General features: G+C 35.0%; 1 protein-coding gene across 3 annotated transcripts in view; it reads left to right on the plus strand.

Moving 5' to 3' along the window:
• The window catches only part of LOC150106326 (histone RNA hairpin-binding protein-like), a 158,722-nt gene that overhangs the window by 51,994 nt on the left and 80,795 nt on the right, over positions 1–25,933 (plus strand). For all 3 annotated transcript variants that reach the window (XM_090392367.1, XM_090392366.1, XM_090392365.1), the window contains one exon: positions 21,620–21,670. In XM_090392367.1, the coding sequence (XP_090248493.1) occupies positions 21,620–21,670 (51 nt within the window). The remainder of the gene's footprint in view (positions 1–21,619; positions 21,671–25,933) is intronic.

Below are 25,933 nucleotides of genomic sequence, written 5' to 3' on the forward strand. Positions count from 1 at the left end.
CAAAGGTGTAGCAAGCTACCAACACTCCTGTCTCAGTATCTCCCATAATGCAAAACACATCTCCTTGCAGATATGTCTAATGTTATGCATTAAGGGAAGGGCCACTACCCAGACTAGTTTCGACCTTTATTGAGGTCTCTTCAGTGGGAGCCAGGCCCAAGCTGAGATACCAGGCAGAAGCATTTGTAGGTCATCTCTACCTATAGGAGTTGCCAAATGGTGCGCCACCCTTTTTTAATAAATTACTCTGGATTTAGAGAAAGATGTTGAAAGTTTATTTTTCATTTTTAATAAATTACTCTGGATTTAGAGAAAGATGTTGAAAGTTTATTTTTCACTTTTCACATTTTTCATTTTTCACATTTACACACCAAGTGAAAAATAAACTTTCAACATCTTTCTCTAAATCCAGAGTAATTTATTAAAAAAGGGTGGCACACCATTTGGCAACTCCTATAGGTAGAGATGACCTACGAATGCTTCTGCCTGGTATCTCAGCTTGGGCCTGGCTCCCACTGAAGAGACCTCAATAAAGGTCGAAACTAGTCTGGGTAGTGGCCCTTCCCTTAATGCATAACATTAGACATATCTGCAAGGAGATGTGTTTTGCATTATGGGAGATACTGAGACAGGAGTGTTGGTAGCTTGCTACACCTTTGCAACGAGTTGCCCTGGTGTTGTATCACCTTGCCCCAGTCCTGAAGATACTTTCAGGTGCAAACTTTGTTTGCACACACTTGGATAAAGGATTAAACTAAATTTATTATACTTTATCATGTTGGAGGTTTGAATAAACTAATTTTAATGCTTCCAATATTGAGACATCTTCAGGGATTACAAATAATTTAACACACATTCAAATACAACACAATACTAAGTTAATTAAAACATTAATTATCGGAGATTCCACTTTACTTCCTGAGCCACCTACAAACGCCCATAGAGGGACGCACCACCTAGATAGGACTTTCGGAGTCACCTGTGTGTTTCACTTAGCATTGTGTTGTATTTGAGTGTGTATGTTACAAGAGTTATTTGTAACATACCTGAAGATGTCTCAGTGACTGAAATGAAATATTGGAATCATTAAAATTAGTTTTTAATCCTTTCCTAGTGCTGTAAATATATTCCATTAAACCTCCAACATTATGTCCTCACAGCACTTAAGCTTCAACACATGGATGCAAATCTTTATGTTTTAACATATTATTAGTAATGACTAGTCTTATCCTGAACAAAAATCCAGCAAGTACTTACTACTATTATTAGCCTTTTCCTTTTCTCAGAACTTTATCATATGCTTTATAATCTATTCCTACTCTTTTTCTTTAGATCTCATAGAATCAACTTTTCTATTTGATTTATATTACTCTTCATTAATGTCTTGATGGGTCCTTAGGCACAAATAAGTGCTGAACTCCTATTGTGACATTTACTCACATCATTCTACTTAATATTTAATGCCTCTCAGGAATATTATGTTCCTGTTTAGGTTTTTAATCCTGAAACTATGTATTATTGTCTGAAATGGTGTGACTTCTATAGTAGATTTTGTTGACTAACATGATACAAAACCTGAATTTCTGGGAAGAAAAAACTTGCCTTGACAGTATTGTAAACTAATTTCGGTACTGGTCAAAGAAAAGCTTAGAAAAAGTTTCTCTAGATGGCAGCTAGAATTGAACATCAATCTTTCTTCCAGTGGCTTAGCAATATGGATGCAAACACCATTTTCATAGGGCTATACAGGATTCTTAATGTTTTGTATGGCTAGTAAATATTATATGGTATAGTGTTGACATAGTTCAATCTTTGATTCCCCCCCCCCCCTCTCTCATCCAGTGTTTTCTCTCTGATATTCAATTGTTTTTGCTTATGTGATCGATGTCCAACCCAAAGAGATTCAGAAGTAAGGTAGTTCACTAACATCTGTATACAGATAACCCTAAGGTACTGCCAGTTTTCTTGTATCTAGCGTGTACAATGTACAATCTTAAAAAACACAATTGTAGCTCCATTTTAAATTTATCCTTTAGCAGATAATATCAGACTTAATTTCATTCTGTTTCATATAGGGTTGCCACATTGTTCATCAGTAATTAATATTAATAACACTCATCATGCAGCCTTCTTCAACCAGCACCATGTCTAACAAATTGAATCTTAAACTGATTCTTCCTCCTGACATTCATGGTGCTCTGTTCATCTGCTGCCCTCCAGGTTAAATATCTACTCCTTCCTCAAAACAATCTTAAGTGGAACATGCAATCAGTAGATAAGCTTCAGAAATTAAAGCAGTTAATATTGTATATTTGGCACATCCATCAGCAGGAATGAAGGTTCTTTGCTTGACATCAAGAGGATATGTCTTCTGTAAATGCTTCACCAGTATTTTGTGGAATATGAAAAATATATGAGCTATAGTAATGGGTCTGTATTGAGACAGAAGATTAGCATTTGATTTTTTAAGGTGAAAATAGCCCTTGACATTTTAAACAATGGATAAATATAAAAAAAAAAAAACAAGAGAAGATTTAATACATCCTGTAGGATTTTGAGAGAACTACTTTCAACATAATTGCAGTGAAACTATCAGGACCAATAGCAAAAGAATTTTCTGGAAAGTTGGCTTTAATTTCTGATCATTCAGCCATATAATAAATACAATTGAAATGCAATGCAGAAGCTTATTAGGTTAAAATACTGGCGATGAAGCAGGGAATACTTGCATCTAAAAGCTGCAAAATCTGAAAATGAATCATAGAATGGTCAATTCATTTCTCCAACCAATATTAATATTACTCTCACACCTCTGTTTCGTCTATGCATATCCTGTTTTTTTGTAATTCCCATCCACAAAAATTATTAGTAAACCTATAGTACATTTGTACTGTAGGTGGGTTAAGGATCTTTTCCTTCTCTTACCACAAAATACTTCAACACTCTCTGTAGGATTAACCCATTGAGTGCCTGTTGACAAAAGATTTGCTTAATACATACCTGCCACTGAATTAGAAATCTTTATGGAGATGTACATAAACATCACTTACACAGCATATATGCAAAATACTTGGCGTGTGTTCTAGGCAACTATTTAAGAATACTTCTGTCAATAATTACCAGTAGTGTGTTGAGGCTTAAGTGCTGTGAAGAATTCATGTGGAGGTTTAATGGAATATTAACAGTACTGAGAAAGGATTAAAAACAATATTAATACTTCCAATATTTCGTCTCCGTCACAGAGAAATCTTCAAGGATTACAAAAAAACTTTTTATAACAACACACACAAATATAATACAATCGTGAGTGAAACTGAAGTCCTATTTAGGTGGTGTGCCCTCTATCTGCATTTGCAGGTGGCCTAGGATGTAAAGAGGGATCTCTGATAATTAATGTTTCCCAAACTTTTGGGAAGTTTAATGCAACCCGTATTTGTTTCAATTCGGTTGATTCCTGAGTGTAGATGCAGATTCAAAGAATAGTCTGTCTTTTTTGAAGTTACTATGGTGGAGCATGATGTTTTTTTCCCAGGAGATCTGTGGGTTTTGTCCAAAACATGATCTGCAAGGCCAGATTGACCATAATCGTGATTGCTGATGTATGACTTGTGTTCTTCTAACCGGAAAGTTGCTGATCTGCCTGTCTGTCCAAAGTAAGCCAGTTTAAACGCACAAGGTACCCTATATACTCCAGGCACTGAGAGAAGGGGGGGGAGCTGGTCTTTGGTGGAACGGATAAGGGTAGCAAGTTTACGGTAGGGCTTAAAAGCTGTGTGGAGGTTGTACTTTTTTAATGATCTGGCTATTTTTCTGATGTATCATGGATGTAAGGTATGGTGATCGCATTTCTGAAGTCCTTCTGAAGAGATGGTCGGGGAATGGGGAAGGACTAGATTATATTTTTAATTCTGTAGTCACTTTAGCCATTGGAAAGGAAGGTGTTGTGTATGTGTTTGAGTTCGGTTGAAAGGGCAGTTCAGTGGAACAAAGATTGTGGGCTTTATTGGTAAGAGTTTTAATAATGCCATATTGCTGAGGGGGGAGTTTGTGAATGTATCTGCCTGTATGAGTAGGTTTTCTATATACAGAGAAAGAAAGGTTACCATTAGAAAGGCGTGCTACTAAGGTGTCTAGGAAGGGCAAATTTTTCCATCGTAAACTGGATTATTGGATGTAGACTATTGAGGTGACTGAGGAAGGAATCTAATGTGTCTGGGCCATGAGGCCAAATAGAGAACACATCAATTGCATATCTTAGCCAGATAGAAGGTTTTAGAGTTCCCCTCTAAAACCTTCTATCTGAAGGTTTTAGAGGGGAAAAAGAGTCTATGGCTCGTTTTTCAAAATTTTCCATGTAAAAATTGGCAAGGGGGTGGAACTCATGGCAGCTCCCTCTATCTGTTTGTAGATTTTGTTCTTCCAAGAAAAATAACCAGAGTTGATGGCAAAGGAAAAGAGCTCTAAGATATCAGAAGGAAAAACGTTTCTTAAGAGTGCTAAGGTGTCAATTAGGGGAATATTGGTAAACAATGAGATGCTGTCAGTGCTGACCAATATGTCTGTATTATTTAAAATAATATTTTCAATTAAGTTTTTAAAATAGATAGAATTTTTTACATGAGATGTGGTAGGACCAATGGGGGGGGGGGGGGTCAGAGTTAGCAAGCTGCTTTTACAGTTTGTAGCAAGGAGCATTGGTGGTATCTACTATAGGTCTTAGGGGAGAAATAGGTTTGTGGATTTTAGGTAAATCGTATATGCGGGGGGGGGGGGAGACGGAATAGTTTTTTTTTTTTTTTTTTTTTTTTTTTTTTTTTTTTTTTTTTTTTTGTAATGTCAGGAAAACACTTTTTAAGTAGGTTTTTTAACTTGAGTTTTTGTGGGATCATGTTCAAATGGTATGTAGGTAGTGCGATCACGGAGAATAATATCCACTTTTCGATTATATTCTAAGGCATTAAGAACGACTGTGACATTACCCTTATCAGCTCTGGTGATGACAATACTTTTTTCTTTCCGTAATGTTCTGAGGGCAGAGAGTTGTCTGGATGATAAATTAATTTTTTGAGGTGACAACCAGGAAGGATGTTAGCTACATTAAGTCTGTTATTGGCAGTTTCTGGAGCTAGGTGACAAATTCTGCATTCGAAATTTTATATAATATCCAATACCTGAACTTCTTTAGGTGCGACTGCAAATTTGTGTCTGAGGCTTAGGGCATTAATCGCATCTTCGCTGAGTCTTTTAGATGATAGGTTGAGTACCATATGGAGCGGTTTAGATTTACACACGTTATTAAACTTTTTGATGTGCTTATTTTTTATTTTTTGGAATTCTTTCTGAATAAAATAAAAAGTATAAAGTAACACACCTTATAGTAAAATATAGCTGAGACATTAGATCTAAACAATTCGTAGTGATGTACACATTAGGAAAAAGACATGCAGTTATTTGCACAAATATAATTTGAGAGAATAATTATTTGATATCCTCTGAGACAATATTTTTAATTCATCTAATAAATCTATTGCTGAAATATCTTTTTAATCACCATCGGACAGAACAATTTCCAAGTCGAAACAAGCTTTTTTTACTCTATCATTATCAAATTTTAAGTTACCAATGTTAAAGAGAAACCCAAAAATTGATTCATATTTATATACTGTTCAAATCTCTCAGTAATTGATGTTATTGCTGAATCAAGAATTACATTCAAAATCAAATTGAGTTTTTACATGTCGAGTTCGTGTGCTGTCGTTAGATAGGAAATCAACATTTAACCCAATATTTAGAGCAAAGTTATGGGCTTGGTGCTTCATCATCATGCATATCAAGGATTTAGGCCTAACATGGCCTGTTCCGGCCTAAGAAGTCATCGTTTAAGAGGACGTCCTGGTTTTCTTTTTCCTAATGGCTTGTTTTGGTAATCTTTCTGTTTTCATTCTTTGAATGTGTTCCATCCATTTATGTTTATATTTTTTCTATTACTGGTTCTTGGTTTAATTCTTTCATAACTTTTTTATTTCTGCTGTTGTTAATCTTTGTCATTTTGTTTTATTGTCCAGATTTCGCTTCCATACATTAAGATTGGTAGGGCTAATGTATTGTATACTTTTAGTCTGGGTTTTTTTTTAACTAGGTTTGGTTTAAATACAGAGTTAATTACACCTGATATTTTTAAATATTTGGCAATTTTTACGTTTATATCTTTTTCATTTTCATATGTGATCGTACATCCTAGGTAGTTAAATGAATTCACCTGTTCTAAGATCTTATTATCTATTACTATTTTAGTTCTTGCTGGATCTAGTCCTTTAAAGGCCATGGTTTTTGATTTTTCTGTTGATATTATCATACCATAATCTTTGGATATCTCATTTAGATCTAAAATAGTTTTCTGTAGTTTATCTTCAGAATTTGTAATTATTATTTGGTTGTCGGCAAACAGGAGAGTGTTTAAGTTTACTGTAGAAGAAAGTTTAATTCCTTGATGTAAATTTTTATTCCATTTTATTATTATTTCATTTAAGTAGATATTAAAAACAGTTGTTGAGAGGGGACGTCCCTGTCGGACCCCTTGGTTTATCTCTCTCGTATATGATAGCTCGTGATTTAATCTTATTTGTATTTGATTATTTTCATATATACTTGTGATAGCTTTTAGGATATTATTTGGTATTTGTCTTTCTTTTAATATGTTAAATAATATGTTTCTTTTAACTTTGTCAAATGCTTTTTCAAAGTCAATAAATGCAATATGTGTTTCTAAATTGTATTCTCTTCTTTTCTCTATTATTAATTTTAGGCAAAAGGCTGGGTCTATACATGATCATCCTTTTCTAAATCCATTCTGTACTTCTAAAATAAAGCTTTCGGAATATTTCATTAGTTTGCTATTTAAGATTCTGCTATATATTTTGTAAAAGGAATTTAGTATACTGATATCTCTATAGTTTTTAGGGTCATCTCTATTACATTTTTTAAAGATAGGAATCACAATTGCTTTTTTCCATTCTATTGGGGGGATACCAGTTAAATAAATTTTATTTAAAAATAATAAGTTTCTTTGAATCTAGTTCCTGAATATTTATGTAGGTCTGGGCTATACAAGTTCTGGGCATTATAGGGCTTGGTGCTTAACTTTCAAAAAGTTTTCGCTTCTGTGTGTCAAGAATTTTTTTCATGACATCTAATGATTTCAAGGCTTCCATAATATTGCAAGAGATATTTTGGAATTGTTTGCTAGATGCATTGACTTAACTTAGAATGTCATACCAAACAAATGTGCCAAATATAAATTTGAAAGAATTAATTTTTTTTGCTAACGAACTGGCTTTTAATTTTGTTTTAATGCCTTGTTGCCCAATTAAGCTGTCATCTTCTGTGATGAAAATTAAAGCTTCATGTATTTCTTTTACTTGATTTCGTATTGCTTTTACAGCTTCAGTGCGACTTTCCCATCTCATCGTGCATAAAGGTTTTAAAGTAAAATTTTGGATGTGGTTTAGAAGAACTTTCCATCGATGACTCGGTGAAGAAATTATAGATTGACTGAATAATATCAAAAAATAAAACCGTATCTACCAAGTTCAAGGAATGCGTAGAACACGGAACAAAAAATGCTCTAGAATTTTTGTTCCTTAAAAGTGCTTGTACCGCTACATTCTTCCCCTTCATATTTGATCCGTTGTCATATCCCTGACCACGGATATTTTGAATATTTAAGTTTTATTCTTCTAATAATTTTAAAATTACTTCAGCCATACCACTTTTTGTTGTATTATTAATTTTAATAAAATCTAGAAGTCTTTCCTTTATTTGTTTAATATCTTGGATTTCTTCATTTTTTTTTCTTTTATAGAAACATATCTTACAATTAAGGACATTTCCTCCTGCCACAAAATATCAGTGGTGCAATCAACAATTATTGAAAAATATTTCATCATCATCATCATCAAATTCCTGCCATGTACCCTCAAGGGGTGTACAGGATATGACAGTACTACATGAAAAAATTACATCATTACTAACTTCCTATCTACAATTTTCCTCCAAATCAGTCTGTTACTTGTCAAGACTCCAACATTATCAGATCTTATATTTCTATCGTCTAAGGCACTTTGTACCGTATCAATCCACCTATATCTTGGTCTTCCTCTGGGTCGTTTTCCTGCCAGCCTGGCAGAGAACACTTGTTTTGCTAATCTTTCCTCACCCATTCTGTTTAAGTGACCATACCACCTGAGATTAGCTCTGCTAACGCATTCCTGGATGCTGACAATGTGAAGTTCTTTCCTAATATCCTCGTTTTTAATATGATATTGCCATTGATGCCATCTGTTCACGCCTCTAATCTTTCTCAGGACTCACATATCTGCGGTCTCTAGTCTTTGGTCAAGTGTTTTACTTCTGACCCAGCTCTCAGATCCATAAGTTAAAATTGGTTTGAACACAGTCTTGTATACAGCTAATTTAGTGTTCCGACTAATTTCTTTCTTATTCCATATGAATTTATTCAATTGACTTCCCACCATACCAGCTTTGCTGATTCTGTTGTCTATTTCTATATTTAGTTTACCATCTTCAGTAAAAATTGTGCCTAAGTAGCTGAAATGTTTTACTTGTTCCACAGGTTCTCCATTCACAACACAGTTGACATTTTCAATGATTCTGCCTATTTTCATTGTCTTTGTCTTTTTATTGCTGACCTTCATACCATATCTGTTACAACAGCTATTCAATTTAGTCAGAGAATCTTGCAGACTTGTAGCGGATTTATTTAGAAGTATAACATCATCCGCATACAGCAAAGAGCTGACATTAACATCTCCAATTTTGATATCAGGTTTAATACCACTTTCCTTCGTAATGTGATCCATATAGTTATGAATAACAGAGGGGATAATGTACATCCTTGTCTCACACCAGATTTAACATTAAACCATCTTCCTGTACTTCCTTCAATTCTCTTCAAAACTGCTGACTCACAACTCAAATAAAGACTAAGTATTGCTTGATATAATGCCCCATTGACACCATATAACTGCAGCGTATTGAATAGCTTCTCTCTTGGCACCTTGTCATATGCCTTTTCCAAATCGACAAAACTTAAATACAGATCTTTGTTATATTCCCATGCTTTCTCGACTATTTGTCGTAAAGTGAAGATCTGATCCTGACAGCCTCTATTTGGCCTGAATCCAGCTTGTTCTTCACCAAGCTTTTCTTCCACAATTCTTCTCAACCGTTTCTCAAGTATACTTGCATAGATCTTGCCAGGAACACTCAGTAGGGAAATACCTCTGTAATTCTCACATTCAGTTTTGTTTCCCTTTTTATATATGGGTACTATGAGAGCTCTACTCCAATCATCGGGAATTCGTCCCTCTGTCCAAGCTTTCTGAACTATGCTGTGCAGCCACTGTAAGACTCTTATGCCACCATACTTCAGCATTTCTGGTCGAATATCATCTACTCTGCTGCCTTTCCACATTTCAAGCCTTTGATGGTTTTTTCTACTTCAAGTATGGATATGTATTCCTGACTGCATGCCTGGTCAGTGTTTTTTATCACTGTGCTGTCATCACTGCTTGTTTCATTTAGCAGTTTTTCAAAGTAATTACTCCATACTTCAAGGATATCTTTTTCTCCTGTTTTCATTTCGCCTTTATCATCTCTAATTCCTTTTACAGCACTCTTTCCTCCATTCCTAAGCTTCTTCAACAACCTCCAGAATATTTTGCCAACTTCTTGATATTTATTTTCTATATTCTTGCCAAAGTCCTCCCATGACTTTTGTTTAGCTAGTTTTACACACTGTTTAGCTTTCTTACATTTGTCTCTGTATTCTGTAAGAGTAAAAGCTGACTTATTTGCCAGGAACTTTTGATATGCTTTCTTCTTTTCCTTCACTGCCTCTTTAACTTCCTGTGTCCACCAGGGAGTTCTGATTTTTTTATCCTTGCACACAACCTCACCACATGCCTCTCTGGCAGAATCAGTCAATGTTTCCTTCAGAGTTTGCCACTGAATCTCCAAGGTTTGATTCCTGTTCTCAAACTCTTTCATTTTCTTTTCAATAATATTTCTGTATTTTAGTCTACAGTTCACATCTGAGAGCTGCTCAACTTTTATTCGCTTTAAAACTTTCTTACATGTTATTCTTTTCAATATGAAATTCAATTTTATCCTGCTCAAGACTAAATAGTGATCACTTCCAATTTCAAATCCTCTGTATACTCTGGTGTCCTGCACCAGGGAGAAAACATCACTATCAACAATAACATAGTCAATGAGACTTTTCTTATTCCTAGCCTCTTCTCTCCATGTGAATTTGTGCACATTTTTATGTTGGAACATGGTGTTAGTAATAACCAGTCCATGTCCTGACCAGAAATCCAACAGATATTTGCCATTATTATTAGCTTTGCTCTTTTCTCCAAATTTACCCAAAATATTTTTGTATGTCTCACAATCATTTCCTACTCTACTATTTAGATCCCCAACAAGGACCAACTTTTCCTTTTTCATTGTGTCAGTTGCTTTTTCTAAAGCCTCAAAAAATTCCTCCACTTCTACCTTAGTAGAACCTTCTGTGGGACCATAGGCACAAATAAGTCTCATTGTCCAGTTCCCCATTCTCATATTTGCCCACATTACTCTACTTGAGACTGACTGCCATTCAAGGAGATTAGCCTCGTATTTTGTGTTGAATACTATGGCTACTCCTTCTTTTCCTTGATTGTCATTGCCTGAATATAACATTTTGTATTTATTGCTCAGAAAGATCTCACCACTTTTGGTCTTTTTTGTTTCAGTCACCCCTATTATGTCGATCTGGTACTTATCTAATTCCTCAGCTAGCTCCATTTCTTTGCCATTCAGGCTTCTTACGTTGATAGTACCGATCTTTAACTCTGGTGATGTTGAGTTGGGGTTTGTTTTCAGATTTGTTCCAGTAGCTGACTTTTTGCTGTTCGCCCTGGTTCCCTGGCGAAAACAACGGGGGCCTTGTTTAACCGGGCGACGCCCCAGCTGGCATGAAATTTTGTCATGTTGTACCATCATTTTTTATTTTGGTTTAACCAATAAGAATACAATTTGGTCGGCTAAATCCCAAATTGCCAGCCCATCCTCGTTCGTTCAGTATCAAAGTAGATACCCAACAGGGTGCACCACGAGAAGGTGAGGATTGGACATTAGGTCAGAAGCCCTGGTCGGTTCTCCGCATTCCTTTAAAGGCTATGTGGAGGTCTCCTCTCAGTTATACAGCTTTGACTGTTAAGCACCCCTTGAATGAAAAATAGTTAGCATTCATTATTTTAGATATAATTTTTTTTTAATTTCATTACTCAATATATTAATGATTTCGTTTTATATACATTTCCCTAAATACTGAACGTGAATTTCATTGTTTTTTGTGCACTTTACATGTTTTTGTAATACGCTGTCAAATTCAGCAAATAATTCAATCAGTTTCAAAAATTTTCTATTATTATTTGTATATAGAGTATCTGAACTTCCTCTGAACGCAATGTTTTCTTTTGCAAGAAATTTAATAACCGATATTATGCGTTTTAAAACATGCATCCAGTGTTCTTGTTCTTTTTTGAGTAATTTTAGCTGATGTTGATCAGTTGTAGTTTCATTTTTTAATTATTCTTTTTCTATTAATTATTAATTTTGAATTAATTTATTTTTAAGAGTTTTAAAACAATTAAATCTAATTTTTTTAAAAAAATCGATTTAAAACAATTGCCTTCTATGGATTTTTACTATAAATAATTAATCATCATCATCAAATTCCTGCCATATACTCTCAAAGAGTGTACAGGATGTGATAGTACTACATGAAAAAAATTACATCATTACTAACTTCCTATCTACAATTTTCCTCCAAATCAGTCTGTTACTTGTCAGGACTCCAACATTATCAGATCTTATATTTGTATCGTCTAAGGCACTTTGTACCGTATCAATCCACCTATATTTTGGTCTTCCTCAGGATCGTTTTGCTACCAACCTGGCAGAGAACACTAGTTTTTGCTAATCTTTCCTCTCCCATTCTGTTTAAGTGACCATACCACCTGAGATTAGCTCTGCTAACGCATTCCTGGATGATGACAATGTCAAGTTCTGTCCTAATATCCTCGTTTTCAATATGATATTGCCATTGATGCCATCTGTTCACACCTCTAATCTTTCTCAGGATTCTCGTATCTGTGGTCAAGTGTTTTACTTCTGACCCAGCTCTCAGATCCATAAGTTAAAAGTGGTTTGAACACTATCTCGTATACATCTAATTTAGTGTTCCGACTAATTTCTCTCTTATTTTATATGAATTTATTCAGTTGACTTCCCACCATACCAGCTTTGCTGATTCTGTTGTCTATTTCTATATTTAATTTACCATCTTCACTAAAAATCGTGCCTAAGTAGCTGAAATGTTTTACTTGTTCCACAGGTTCTCCATTCACAACACAGTTGACATTTTCAATGATTCTGCCTATTTTCATTGTCTTTGACTTTTTATTGCTGACCTTCATACCATATCTATTACAACAGCTACTCAATTTAGTCAGAGAATCCTGCAGACTTGTAGCGGATTTATTTAGAAGTTCAACATCGTTCCCATAAAGCAAAGAGCTGACATTAACATCTCCAATTTTGATATCATGTTTAATACCACTTTCCTTCATAATATGATCCATATAGATAATGAACATCCTTGTCTTACACTAGATTTAACATTAAACCATCTTCCTGTACGTCCTTCAATTCTAACTGCTGACTTACAACTCAAATAAAGACTTAGTATTGCTTGATATAATGCCCCATTGACACCATATAACTGTAGCATATTGAATAGCTTCTCTCTTGGCACCTCGTCATATGCCTTTTTCAAATCGACAAAACTTAAATATAAATCTTTGTTATATTCCCATGCTTTCTCGATTATTTGTCATAAAGTGAAGATCTGATCCTGACAGCCTCTGTTTGGCTTGAATCTAGCTTGTTCTTCACCAAGCCTTTCTTTCACAATTCTAATGAACCGTTTCTCACGTATACTTGCATAGATCTTGCCAGGAACACTCAGTAGGGAAATACCTCTGTAATTCTCATATTCAGTTTTATTTCCCTTTTTATATATGGGTACTATGAGAGCTCTACTCCATTCATCGGGAATTCATCCCTCTGTCCAGGCTTTCTGAACTATGCACTGCAGCTACTGTAAGACTTTTATATCACCACACTTCAGTATTTCTGGTCAAATATCATCTACTCCTGCTGCCTTTCCACATTTCAAGCCTTGAATGGCTTTTTCTACTTCAAGTATGGATATGTATTCCTGACTGCATGCCTGTAGAGTGTTTTTTACCACTGTGCTCTCATTGCTTATTTCATTTAGCAGTTTTTCAAAGTAATTGCTCCATACTTCAAGGATATCTTTTTCTCACTTTTTCATGTCACCTTTATCATCTCTAACTCCTTTTACAGCACTCTTTCCTCCTTTCCTAAGCTTCTTCAACAACCTCTAGAATATTTTGCCACCTTTTTGATATTTATTTTCTATATTCTTTCCAAAGTCCTCCCATGACTTTTTGTTTAGCTAGTTTTACACAGTGTTTAGCATTCTTGCATTTGTCTCTGTATTCTCTAAGACCACAAGCTGACTTATTTGCCAGGAACTTTTTTATGCTTTCTTCTTTTCCTCCACTGGCTTTTTAACTTCCTGTGTCCACCATGGAGTTCTAATTTTTCTATCCTTGCAGACAACTTCACCACATGCCTCTTTAGCTGAATCAGTCAGGGCTTTCTTCAAGATTTGATTCCTGTTCTCAAACTCTTTCATTTTTTCTTCAATAATCTTTGGGTATTTTAGTCTACAGTTTACATCTGAGAGCTGCTCAACTTTTATTCGTTTTAAAACTTTGTTACATGTTATGCTTTTCAATATGAAATTTAATTTTATACTGCTCAAGACTAAATAGTGATTACTTCCAATTTCAAATCCTCTGTATATTCTGGTGTCCTGCACCAGGGAGAAAACATCACTTTCAACAATAACATAGTGGATGAGATTTTTCTTATTCCTTGCCTCTTCTCTCCATGTGAATTTGTGCACATTTTTATGTTGGAACATGGTGTTAGTAATAACCAGTCCATGTCCTGACCAGAAATCCAACAGATATTTGCCATTATTATTAGCTTTGCTCTTTTCTCCAAATTTTCCAATAATATTTTTGTGTGTCTCACAATCATTTCCTACTCTGCTATTTAGATCCCCAACAAGAACCAACTTTTCCTTTTTCATTGGGTCAGTTGATTTTTCTAAAGCATCAAAAACTTCCTCCACTTCTACCTTAATAGAACCTTCTGTGGGACCATAGGCACAAATAAGTCTCGTTGTCTACTTCCCTATTCTCATATTTGCCCACATTACTCTACTTGAGACTGACTGCCATTCAAGAAGATTAGCCTCGTATTTTGTGTTGAATACTATGGCTACGCCTTCTTTTCCTTGATTGTCATTTCCTGAATATAACATTTTGTATTTATTGTTCAGAAAGATCTCACCAGTTTTTGTCTTTTTTGTTTCAGTCACTCCTATTATGTCGATCAGGTACTTATCTAATTCCTCAGCTAGCTCCATTTCTTTGCTATTCAGGCTTCTTATGTTGATAGTACCGATCTTTACCTGTGGTGATGTTGAGTTGGGGTGTGTTTTCAGATTTGTTCCAGTAGCTGACTTTTTACTGTTCGCCCTGGTTCCCTGGCGAAAACAACGGGGGCCTTGTTTAACCGGGCGATGCCCCAGCCGGCATGAAATTTTGTCATGTTGTACCATCATTTTTTATTTTGGTTTAACCAATAAGAATACAATTTGGTTGGCTAAATCCCAAATTGCCTAAATAATTAATTTTTACAATAATTTGATAATTAAAGGTAAACTATAATTATTGAGAGCAATGTAAGACATAAAGTATGCTGCCCAACGAGCGATTTTGGCATTTTACAAAATGCGTCTCTGATTAATGTTTATAATTTATAAACTATTATCATTAAAATTTTATTTGTCTATTAAAAATCCAAAAATAAGTACACAATTAAAAACAAAGTCAAAAATTGTCCAAAGTCACTTAAACACAGAATACACAATACACTCGATATGTTTCACGTTCAAAATTGAAATGACACCGAAAAAAATGTATGAAGTGTATATCACGCTGTTTCGTCTATCCAAATTCAAAGCGGAATTTAAGAAAACGAACAGCGTAATATTCACCTACGTTTCAGACTAAATATTTGGATAAATCAGTGTTTCCGAAAATTCAGATATCTGTGTACCCTTTCTTTAATTTTCATTATTATAAAGTACCTTATCAAAATACCCTTATCATAATAATAATAATAAATAAAAATATATTTCATTCTAAATGTCTGTTTTATTTGAATTTAGATGTACATTTAAGCAAAAAACAAGTAAAGATTTATTTTTAATAGAACAAAATTTTAAAGATACTATACATTTTTACTTTATATAAATAATTTATCATCAATGAAAGGTGAAATTGCTTATTTCTATATCTGCTATATTGCTCTCTTTTGTGCGTTTTATAAATCCTGTCTTTAACCAATGATCCATACTTAAGAATTTGAAAGCTGAAAAAATTACCATATTTACTCAAATATAACTCGCACTTTTTTCCCAGAATTAAAGCTAAAAAATCTTGGTGCGAGATATATGCGGGGATTTTCAAAAACTAAAGTTTTTCAGGGGAAAAAAAACTGAAAATGGGTATGACTTACCAAGGAGCTTCTATTCTCCATCACTTTTTCTGTGTTCGGGAGCGGTTTCCTTGTGTGCAACATCAAAGTTATCTACCCAAATAGAGTCATCTTCTTTCCTATTATATCAAACAAAAATTGCCAGTAATTTAAGACTTGAGATACGTAATCAACAATCCTTGACAAATTACTAATGAGAAGTGAAAGATGTGCGTGATTGTAGGCCAGTAGATAAAAAGCAGCTGTTAAGAAGTGCATATCATTGGTGTGGTATTAATAAAATATCGCACGACCCCAAACAAAAAGCAAGCTGACAATTGAATGGAAAAATACTAATTCTCTTTTTCCATAATATCTTAAATACATTCACTATATATTTCTTAGTTTTAACACTTTCATGACGGGGTAGTGTCAAGCAACACCATATGTTGCACCGGTAACATGTGATTTTGCTTGAGTATATATGGCAGTTTCTGTTGGAGGGGAGATGTGATTCATTAGTTAGTGTTTATATTCCCAGTTGTCTCCAATTGCTCTATTTGTTGAGAAATATGTTACACAATCTGCAAATGTCTGTGAACCTTATTCATTGACATGATAAAACTAATTGTTTTTCGTGTTTCTGTAGTATAGTTGCTGTTGTGGAGGACGTATTGTTTACTGCAGGGAGCGAGTTATCGCTCCAACATGGAAATCGGGGCGATAGTGCAATTTGAGTAGGAGAATTCATGCATAATATAATATAATTTAATATACAGAGCGGCCATAGCATAACTTTCCCTTTTTGAAGGCATCTGTAGCCAAAACCAATAAACGGAATGAGACCAAATTTTATATTGATACTTTTGAAGGCATGGGGAGATGATTTCTGTGAAAAAAATATTTAGTATCAAAATCGCCAATAGGGGAAATTTTGGTGCTACTGGAGCCAAAAATAAGTTATGTCGAAATGTTATTATTGAATAATAACATTTCGACACTGTAAGCGACAGCCATGTCACTCATTCCAGCTGGATATGTAGTGCGTTATAATAAGAATAATAATAATTAAACTAAAACAACAACTTGCGAGAGATACAGCAATTAATGTAGTGATTGAATTCACAGGAAATAATGTTTTATTAATCAGGATCAGGGTCCCCTTGACCACATACATGATTTTCAGTGTGGGACATCCTCTACAGCTGAGCGTAAGGAGTCTGATTGGATGTTCATAACAGCTCGTTTTATGTTCTCTTTCAAGACATGCAAGTTGGGAACGCCACCAACATACACAACGGATTTCAAATAATACCCCCTCCCCACAGCCACAAGTCACATGGAGTGATGTCCGGGGGTCGATTCGGCCATGCCATTTGAAAGAACTGACTGATAACCTTCTCATTACTGAAATGCTGACGTAAAAGGTGCTGTACTGAATGTTCAACTTGTGGCCGTGCTCCATCCTGCATAAAAATTATGGAGTCCAAACATCGTCTTTGCTGCAGTGCAGGAATGACAAAATTTTCCAGCATTCGTCAATAAATCTCTCTAGTAATGAAGCAGGTTACAGGACCTGTAGGGTAATACGCTCAAAAGAGTATGGTTCTATCATGAAATCAGCTGTGAAGCCACACCACGCGGTTACTTTTGGAGAATGGAGTGGTACTTGCTGGATCGCTTAGGAATGTTCAGATGCCCAAATTCTGCAGTTGTGAGTGTTGACTGACCCATTCAGATAAAAATGAGCCTCATCACTTCACAATATTCTCCAAGGCCAGTTTCTTATTCAAGAAACTAAATAAGTTACTTGATGAAACCCCTTCCTTAGATGAAGAAACAATTAAAAAACTTAGGACATACCATGCTAGACCTCCTAGAATATATGGCTTACCTAAGCTTCACAAGAATAATGTTCCACTCAGACCCGTTGTAGATTCTATTAGCAGCCCTACTTATAAGTTATCAAGATTTTTATCTAACCTCCTCCGTCCTCACATAGGCCACTCAGCCTCATCATTTAAAAATTCCACAGTTTCATGCAGAGACATTCAACTGTTAAAAACTGACATGTTAATTAGCTTCGACATTGTCTCCCTCTTCACTAACATTCCCCATAAAGAAACAGTAGAGTTAACTCAAAAATTTCCCCGTCTGATATTCATGAATTATTCAAATTTATTACTTCTGGTTACTTCACTTGGAAAGGAAAAATTTACATGCAAGAGGAAGGTACAGCAATGGGATCACCCTTATCACCAAACTTAGCAAACCTGTTTCTAGAATACCTTGAAGAAAAAATTTTCACCTTTGAACCCAAACAAAAAATTTGGCAAATTTGGCTATGATATGTCGACATCTTTGCAGTCTGGGATCATTCCGAACAAGAATTACACCTGTTTCTAGATAAAATAAACATTCTTCAATCTCACATCAACTTTACACTAGAAAAAGAATCTCCCCAGGGTATCTCCTTTCTGGATTTACACATTCAAAGAAAAGAAGATGGTTCTATTGCCCCGTCTGTCTATCGCAAGCGTACATTTTTAGGTTGCTACATTCACAATTCTTCCGCTCATCATTCATCTCAAATGATTCTGCTCCTCTTAAGAATCTCTAAACCAAGAATTAGAAATAATCAAAAATACAGCCATACTAAATGGATACAATCTTAAAACAACTCAAAAAATCATCGTTTCGGTCACTTCCCCACACAACAACCTAGACAAGAAGAAGCCTGTAGGATTCCCATACCTTATGTCAAAGGCATCTCCGAACGTCTTTCAAAAATTATGAAGAAATACAATCTTGCCACTACCTACAAACCCATCAACCAGATCTATAACTTGTTACCTTCTCCTAAAGACAAACACGCCAGGTAACACCGCTGATGTTACCTGGCTTGTAGGAGGTCCCATGCTCCTGCAAGTTGTCTTACTATGAACAAACAGATAGATCTGTTCAGAAACGCATTTCGGAACATCAGGACCACATTCATCTTTTCGAACTGCAGAAATCTGGCTTCGCTCAACACAGAGTTGAAAACCCAAACCATAGGATCCGTTGGGAAAAGACAAAACTTTTACATACATCTTTATATAAAGAAAGTGCTGAAGCCCTACTACACAGACCAAATTTAAACCGTAATGACGTTCTTGCTATTCCTAAAGTATGGGAAATTGTCATACAAAATTGTGTAAAATAATCTCTATATATGTTATCTTTTTTTTTTTTTTTTTTCAGTTATATTTTAATTTAATTCTATAACACGCTACTGCATGCATATTGGGATTCCATTGTAATCAGGCGTCTTAACTGTATGTTATTCCTAGTATTGTTTGAATTACTGTACTGAGGATGTCCCAAGACACTTGGGATGAAATATTTACATATTAAAACTTATCACTGTTGTTAGTACGTGTGTTTTTTAGTAAAGGATCTTTTGGAATTCAATAAAGGGCTTATTGTCGGTACCTGTTTGACTGAGGCCACAATTTTGAAAACAGTAGATCTGACAATACTATTAATTACCTTTCAAAAGGTAAGATATCTTGGTTCTTTAATCACTGAAAAAAATGCTTGTCTAAGAAGCATAAGTTTGATCCTAAGACAGTCTGTCAGGAATGAGATCATTATCATCTTAAATGACTTGTACATATAAACAGCACTCCCTGTATGCAACAGTTGACTGAAACATTTAATGAAGGCTATTTCCCATGCATACTGAACTATACGCAGGGAATTGAACAGGATCGGTATTAGCAGTCACTTGCTTGTGCTGAAACCACTGGAGTTTCTAATTCAGTGGTCGGTATGTGTATAATTGTTTTCAAAGGTAACAATAAAATTCTGATTAAATAAAGCTTTACAAATAATATCCTTAAGCAATCAATGATAATAGCAGTCCAGTGGAGATTCTTGTATAGACTGAAGCAAATAAGATTCTAAAGAAGTTTCATTTAAAAAAATATGTATTTATAGAAGGCATGAATTCCTGATCATTACTAAATTGATAAATAAAATCATCTGACATTGTCTTAACTAACAATCTATAAATTTCAAATTTTCTCTGTGATTTAATTGCATTGAAGGATTTATAAGGTGGAACAGATAAAAGATCCATATGGAAGTTTTGCTCACTGTCAATTAATAAGTTGACCACCCTTGAAGCAAAAAGTCACTCTTCTTCTTTTGTGATTCATCTGGCCTTCACCCATCCTACACAGATAGAGCATTACCCTCAGTAGCATGTTTAGATGATCGATGAGCAGAAGGGAAAGAATGAGGGCTGTGGGAACACAGAAATGCACCTTAGTCACAATTATAAGATACAGCAGGTAGTGCCGATGATGATAAGGACACTGATGTTGCTTCTTGCAGTGATATTCTAAGCGAGAATAGTTCCTTTATAATACTTATTTCCGATGTAGCTAGCAAAAAAAAATTACTTATCAGGGTGGAATGTACTATGAAATAGAATGTCCTATCTCCTAATCTCTGCAATATACATTTTTTCACTCTTTCCCTACAAACAGCATTCCTTTAATCATATCCTGAGATCACCTATCTCTTCCATCTCTTGGAATAGTTTCATGTGCAGTATACAGCTTTACACTTTTGCACTCTAAACCAGTGCTTTCCAAACTTTTCATGTTGGTGACACACTTTTTAGATGAACATAATTTCGCAGCACAGTAATTCAGTCTGATGTGCCTCTCATGGGTCACATGGCCAGATCGGATGTAGTTTAAGTATATGCTTTTACAATTCTATTTTGTATAACTTTTAGAAGGGTTTATTTAAAAACCTCTTCCTGTTCATTCGATACCGGGTTAATAAAAATTCACTATTTATAGTAAGTTATTAATCATTTACTATAAATAGTTGAAATAGTTGAAACCTTTTGTTGAACCAACCATTGAAGGAGTGCCATCTGTGCATATTCCTACACAATTTAACCATAGCAAATTATTTTCCTTCATGAAGCAATCTACTGTTTTAAATATATCTTCACCTCTAGTTTTCATTGGAAGTTCTAGACAACACAAGAATTGCTCAATAATTGTGTTAGTATGAATGAAATGTATAAAAACGAGTAATTGTGTTTTAATTAAAGCATCTGCACAATTTAGCTTCTGTTTACATTTACTGTCACTCATACTAGAATGAACTATAGAAAACTCAAACGAAACTGATGGTGATGGTGATGGTTGCATGCAAGTCGGTATAGACTCAGGGACGGGGGAGCGGGGTTCCGAGCCGTTGACCAAATATCTTCTCTAACGGTGCTAACTAAAAGTCACCCCAGTACTTTGCAAAATGGATTCCGCTGTGGAAATTTTCATTGATTATTCTGTTTAACGCTTTATGTTTGCGCGACACACCTTCACACTGCAGCCAACACACTGACGTGTCACGACACACAGTTTGGAAAGCTCTGAATCTAGACAGTACTATTTATTTATCCAATCTTAAGTTCTATATAAATGATTCTGAAGAAATCAGTAACTTGATATCATCAGCACAAAGTGGAGCATTGCCTATCTTTCCACAGGAGAAGATACTGAAAGGGGGGAAAGTTAGGCATATTGGTGTTTAATGCCAAGATGAAAGGAAAAAAGACCAATATCGAGGTGAATTGATGTTAATTAGTATCTTCAAGGAAGCATAGAAATAATGCTATGTTATTGATGGAGTATTATGATATCTTGTTCTCCCCTCCTCCAAAAAAAAAAAAAGTGTGTTTTATCAGAATAGTTTTCTTGACCTTCCGTGAGAATTTTTTCATTACTATTGTCCAATAAATAGCAAAAGATTTTAATTTATGAAATAATTGTTCTGACTTTTATAGATATGTCAAGCAAGGCTTTCACCACAGTAAGAAAAAAAGACAAGAAAATAGGTAAGTGTACTTTCCAAAAAGGTAATTTCACAAATAATGGACAATCTAATATTTTGTTTTCAGATGTTTGGCATTGTTATTTTAACACTTCATAAAATTATAATTGAAAAATGTTATTTAACAAAGTATAAACCATTACATTTTATGGCTTTGATCTCTCTCTCTCTTTGCACAATTTTCTTCACCAGCTCCTTTATTTTCTGGCATTCAAACTGATATTTGTTTATTGGAGAACAACATTCATCCTCTAAGTGTTGAGAAGAGAGGTTAGCATGAATAGCATGCTCCCCCCCCCCCCAACTGCATATCGTTACCTTATAAAAACAATCTTATTACAAACAGAAATACCGTTTCATCCGAGTTGATCTGATTATTTTTGTGTGTTAAAATTGTTGAAGCAAGCCCACATTTTATTGTGGATAACAATTTATTATCATCATTATTATTACTACATCACACCTGCAAGGAGGGCCAAAGACTCATCGCATGGGGGGGGGGGGTGGTAACCACTCCACTTAATCCACCAATTGCAGTGAACTGCAACTACCATCGTCATCTACATCAATGACATCTACTGGCCAACTGCACTAGTATTTTTACAGACAGTCTTATCAGCTTTTTGGCTGGAGAACAGACACGCAAACCAGTCAGCCAACCAGGTCGGCATTTTATTAATGAAACATTCATCCTGAGATTTGGCACATGGTTTCCTTCAATGATTTAAATATGAACTATATTTTAGTGACTGTTAATATTGTGCATAGTAATTTCTTTTAACATTGCCAAATTTAGTGAAGATTGTCACACTGTTTCCTTTAGTGGTATTATACCTATCTCGCTTAGCATATGTTTCAAAGTGCTTTGGCTGTCCAGAAAAGTTGTCCAGTTAGGTTATTTTGGCCATTCATTATCATTATAAACATAAAAAATAAATAAATAGAAATGATTAATATGATTTTTGCTTTCAAAACAAGCTTGTTAAGTTTGGTATACAGAATATATATAATGCCTGCCGAGTGGTTAGCGTATCCGCTCTTCAGCCAAAAGGCTGTGAGTTTGAATCCCACCATGAGCACGGATGTTTGTGATTGTCTGTGAAAAAATACTAGTAATGGTGGTGGGAAATAGATGACGTTGGTGGTGGAGATGAGACCTGTAGAATAGGTACCTCCCTCGATGAGTCTTTGGACTCCCTGGAGGTGTCATTAATAATAAGAATTATTATTCATTATGTGACACATAATAAGACATTAAATGTACAAATATCTGAGTTATCTTTGTATATGTTGTGTGCTAGTTTTAGCCACCAAGTAACATTAAACTTTAAATTTTCACTTCATCATTTTTGTATTATTTTGTGGATATTTAATTTATATTATTACTAATTAAATATTTTACGCTAAAACCTTACACACACACACACACACAAATATGTCCCAAATGTATGTTCATTTTAAATATTAGCATTTGCAAACTTAATCTTTTAAATTAATTGATTTCTTTCACTTTATTAAACTTTGAAGTAAAGTTATGATAAGTAAAGATTGAAGCAATTGTGAGAATGTTATTATTTCAGAGTCTCGTCTTAAAATTCCCACTGGAAGATGACTTTCTTACCGATTCCTTCATTCACTTCTCTTGTTTCCATTTAACAAAGTTGTTTTACTTTTCTCCTGTATGTCTGCTGCTTCCATAAATCTTCCCAATTGCATGACGAATTAGAAGTATATCTTGTGGTTTTCTGTTACTCATGGTGTATATGCTTGCACAAAAAAAGCTTAATATGTTTTTTCTTTTCTGTGAATTTTAGTAAAGGTGCTCATTTAAAACTTAGTGGAGAAATTACTCTTAGAGGATATGTTTTACACTTTTTGGCATTTTTTATAAACAAAAATCAGTATTTAACAGAAGATAATTTTACTGCTACAATCTGCTGATATTGGACAACTAAAAAACTTTAAGCTGATTAACTTAGATTATTTTTAAAACTTTCTTACGTACTTCTTTTCAATGTGATATCCATTTTTATCCTTGCCAAATTACTCATTTGTTGATTGCAGAGGCAAATAATTAACTAATGGCATGACAGTCATATCAGTTTGCTTTTAACACCGCATCAGAAGGGGTTGCTTAATGGTCAAAGCCAAATAACTGAGAGGAGACCTCCACATCGGCTTTCAGGAATGCAGAGAACACACTGGGGCTTCTGATCTAATGCCCAATCCTCACATTCACATGGTGCACCCTGTTAGTAAGTATCTACTGAATGAACGAGGATGGGCTGGAAATTTGGGACTTAGCCGACCAAATTGTACTCTATTGGGTTGAACCACAAATGCATTTCATGGTACAACATGAGAGATCTCATGCTGGCTGGAGCGTTACCCAGTTGAGCAAGGGCCCTGCTGTTTTCGTCAGGTAACTTTTGCAAACAGTGAAAATTCAGCAACTGGAATAAGCTCCAACTGAACATCTAGTAGAAAAAGAATAACCCCGAAATCAGAAGAACTGAAGATAGGAACCATCAGTATAAGGAATATTAATGGAAATGACGTTTAATGGAGTGCTTAAGGGTCAAAGCTGTATAACTGAGGGAAAGACCTCCACATAGCCTTTAAAGGAATGTGGAGAACCGACCAGGGCTTCTGACCTAATGTCCAATCCTCACCTTCTCGTGGTGCACCCTGTTGGGTATCTACTTGGATACTGAACGAATGAGGATGGGCTAGCAATTTGGGATTTAGCCGACCAAATTATATTCTTATTGGCTTAAATCGATATACAAAATGATGGTGCAACATGACAAAATTTCATGCTGGCTGGGGCATCGCCAAGTTAAACAGGGAACCAGGGCTAACAGCGAAAAGTCAGCTACTGGAACCAATCAGAAAGCACACCCCAACACAACATCACCACAGTTAAAAATCGGTACTATCAACATAAGATGCCTGAATGGCAAAGAAATGGAGCTAGCTGAGGAATTAGATAAGTACCAGATCAACATAATAGCGTTGACTGAAACAAAAAAGACAAAAACTGGTGAGATCCTTCTGAGCAATAAATACAAAAATTTTATATTCAGGCAATGACAATCGAGGAAAAGGAGTAGCCATAGTATTCAACACAAAATACGAGGCTAATCTTCTTGAATGGCAGGCAGTCTCAAGTAGAGTAATGTGGGCAAATATAAGAATGGGGAACTGGACAATGAGACTTATTTGTCCCTATGGTCCCACAGAAGGTTCTACTAAGGTAGAAGTGGAGGAATTTTTTGATGCTTTAGAAAAAGCAACTGACACAATGAAAAAAGAAAAGTTGGTCCCTTGTTGGGGATCTAAATAGCAGAGTAGAAAATGATTGTGAGACATACAAAAATATTTTAGGAAAATTTGGAGAAAAGAGCAAAGCTAATAATAATGGCAAATATCTGTTGGATTTCTGCTCAGGACATGGACTGGTTATTACTAAGACCATGTTCCAACATAAAAATGTGCACAAATTCACATGGAGAGAAGAGGCAAGGAATAAGAAAAATCTCATCCACTATGTTATTATAGTGATGTTTTCTCCCTGGTGCAGGACACCAGAATGTACAGAGGATTTGAAATTGGAAGTGATCACTATTTAGTCTTGAGCATTATAAAATTAAATTTCATATTGCAAGGAATAACATGTAACAAAGTTTTAAAGCGAATAACAGTTGAGCAGCTCTCAGATGTGAACTGTAGACTAAAATACACAAAGATTATTGAAGAAAAAATGAGAGTTTGAGAACAGGAATCAAACCTTGGAGATTCAGTGGCAAGCCTTGAAGAAAGCCCCAATTGATTCAGCTAGAGAGTCATGTGGTGAAGTTGTCTGCAAGGATAGAAAAATTAGAACTCCATGGTGGACACAGGAAGTTAAAGAGGCAGTGAAGAAAAAGAAGAAAGCATATCAAAAGTTCCTGGCAAATAAGTCAGTTTGTGTTCTTAGAGAATACAGAGACAAATGCAAGAATGCTAAACACTGTGTAAAACTAGCTAAACAAAAGTCATGGGAGGACTTTGGAAAGAATATAGAAAATAAATATCAAGAAGGTGGCAAAATATTCTAGAGGTTGTTGAAGAAGCTTAGGAAAGGAGGAAAGAGTGCTGTAAAAGGAGTTAGAGATGATAAAGGTGACATGAAAAAGTGAGAAAAAGATATCCTTAAAGTATGGAGCAATTACTTTGAAAAACTGCTAAATGAAATACGCAGTGAGAGCACAGTGGTAAAAAACAC

This window comes from Typopeltis vanoorti, chromosome 5 (assembly GCF_054136105.1).
Source record: "Typopeltis vanoorti isolate ZY-2024b chromosome 5, IOZ_Tvanoo_1.0, whole genome shotgun sequence".
NCBI classification, from domain to species: Eukaryota; Metazoa; Arthropoda; class Arachnida; order Uropygi; family Thelyphonidae; genus Typopeltis; species Typopeltis vanoorti.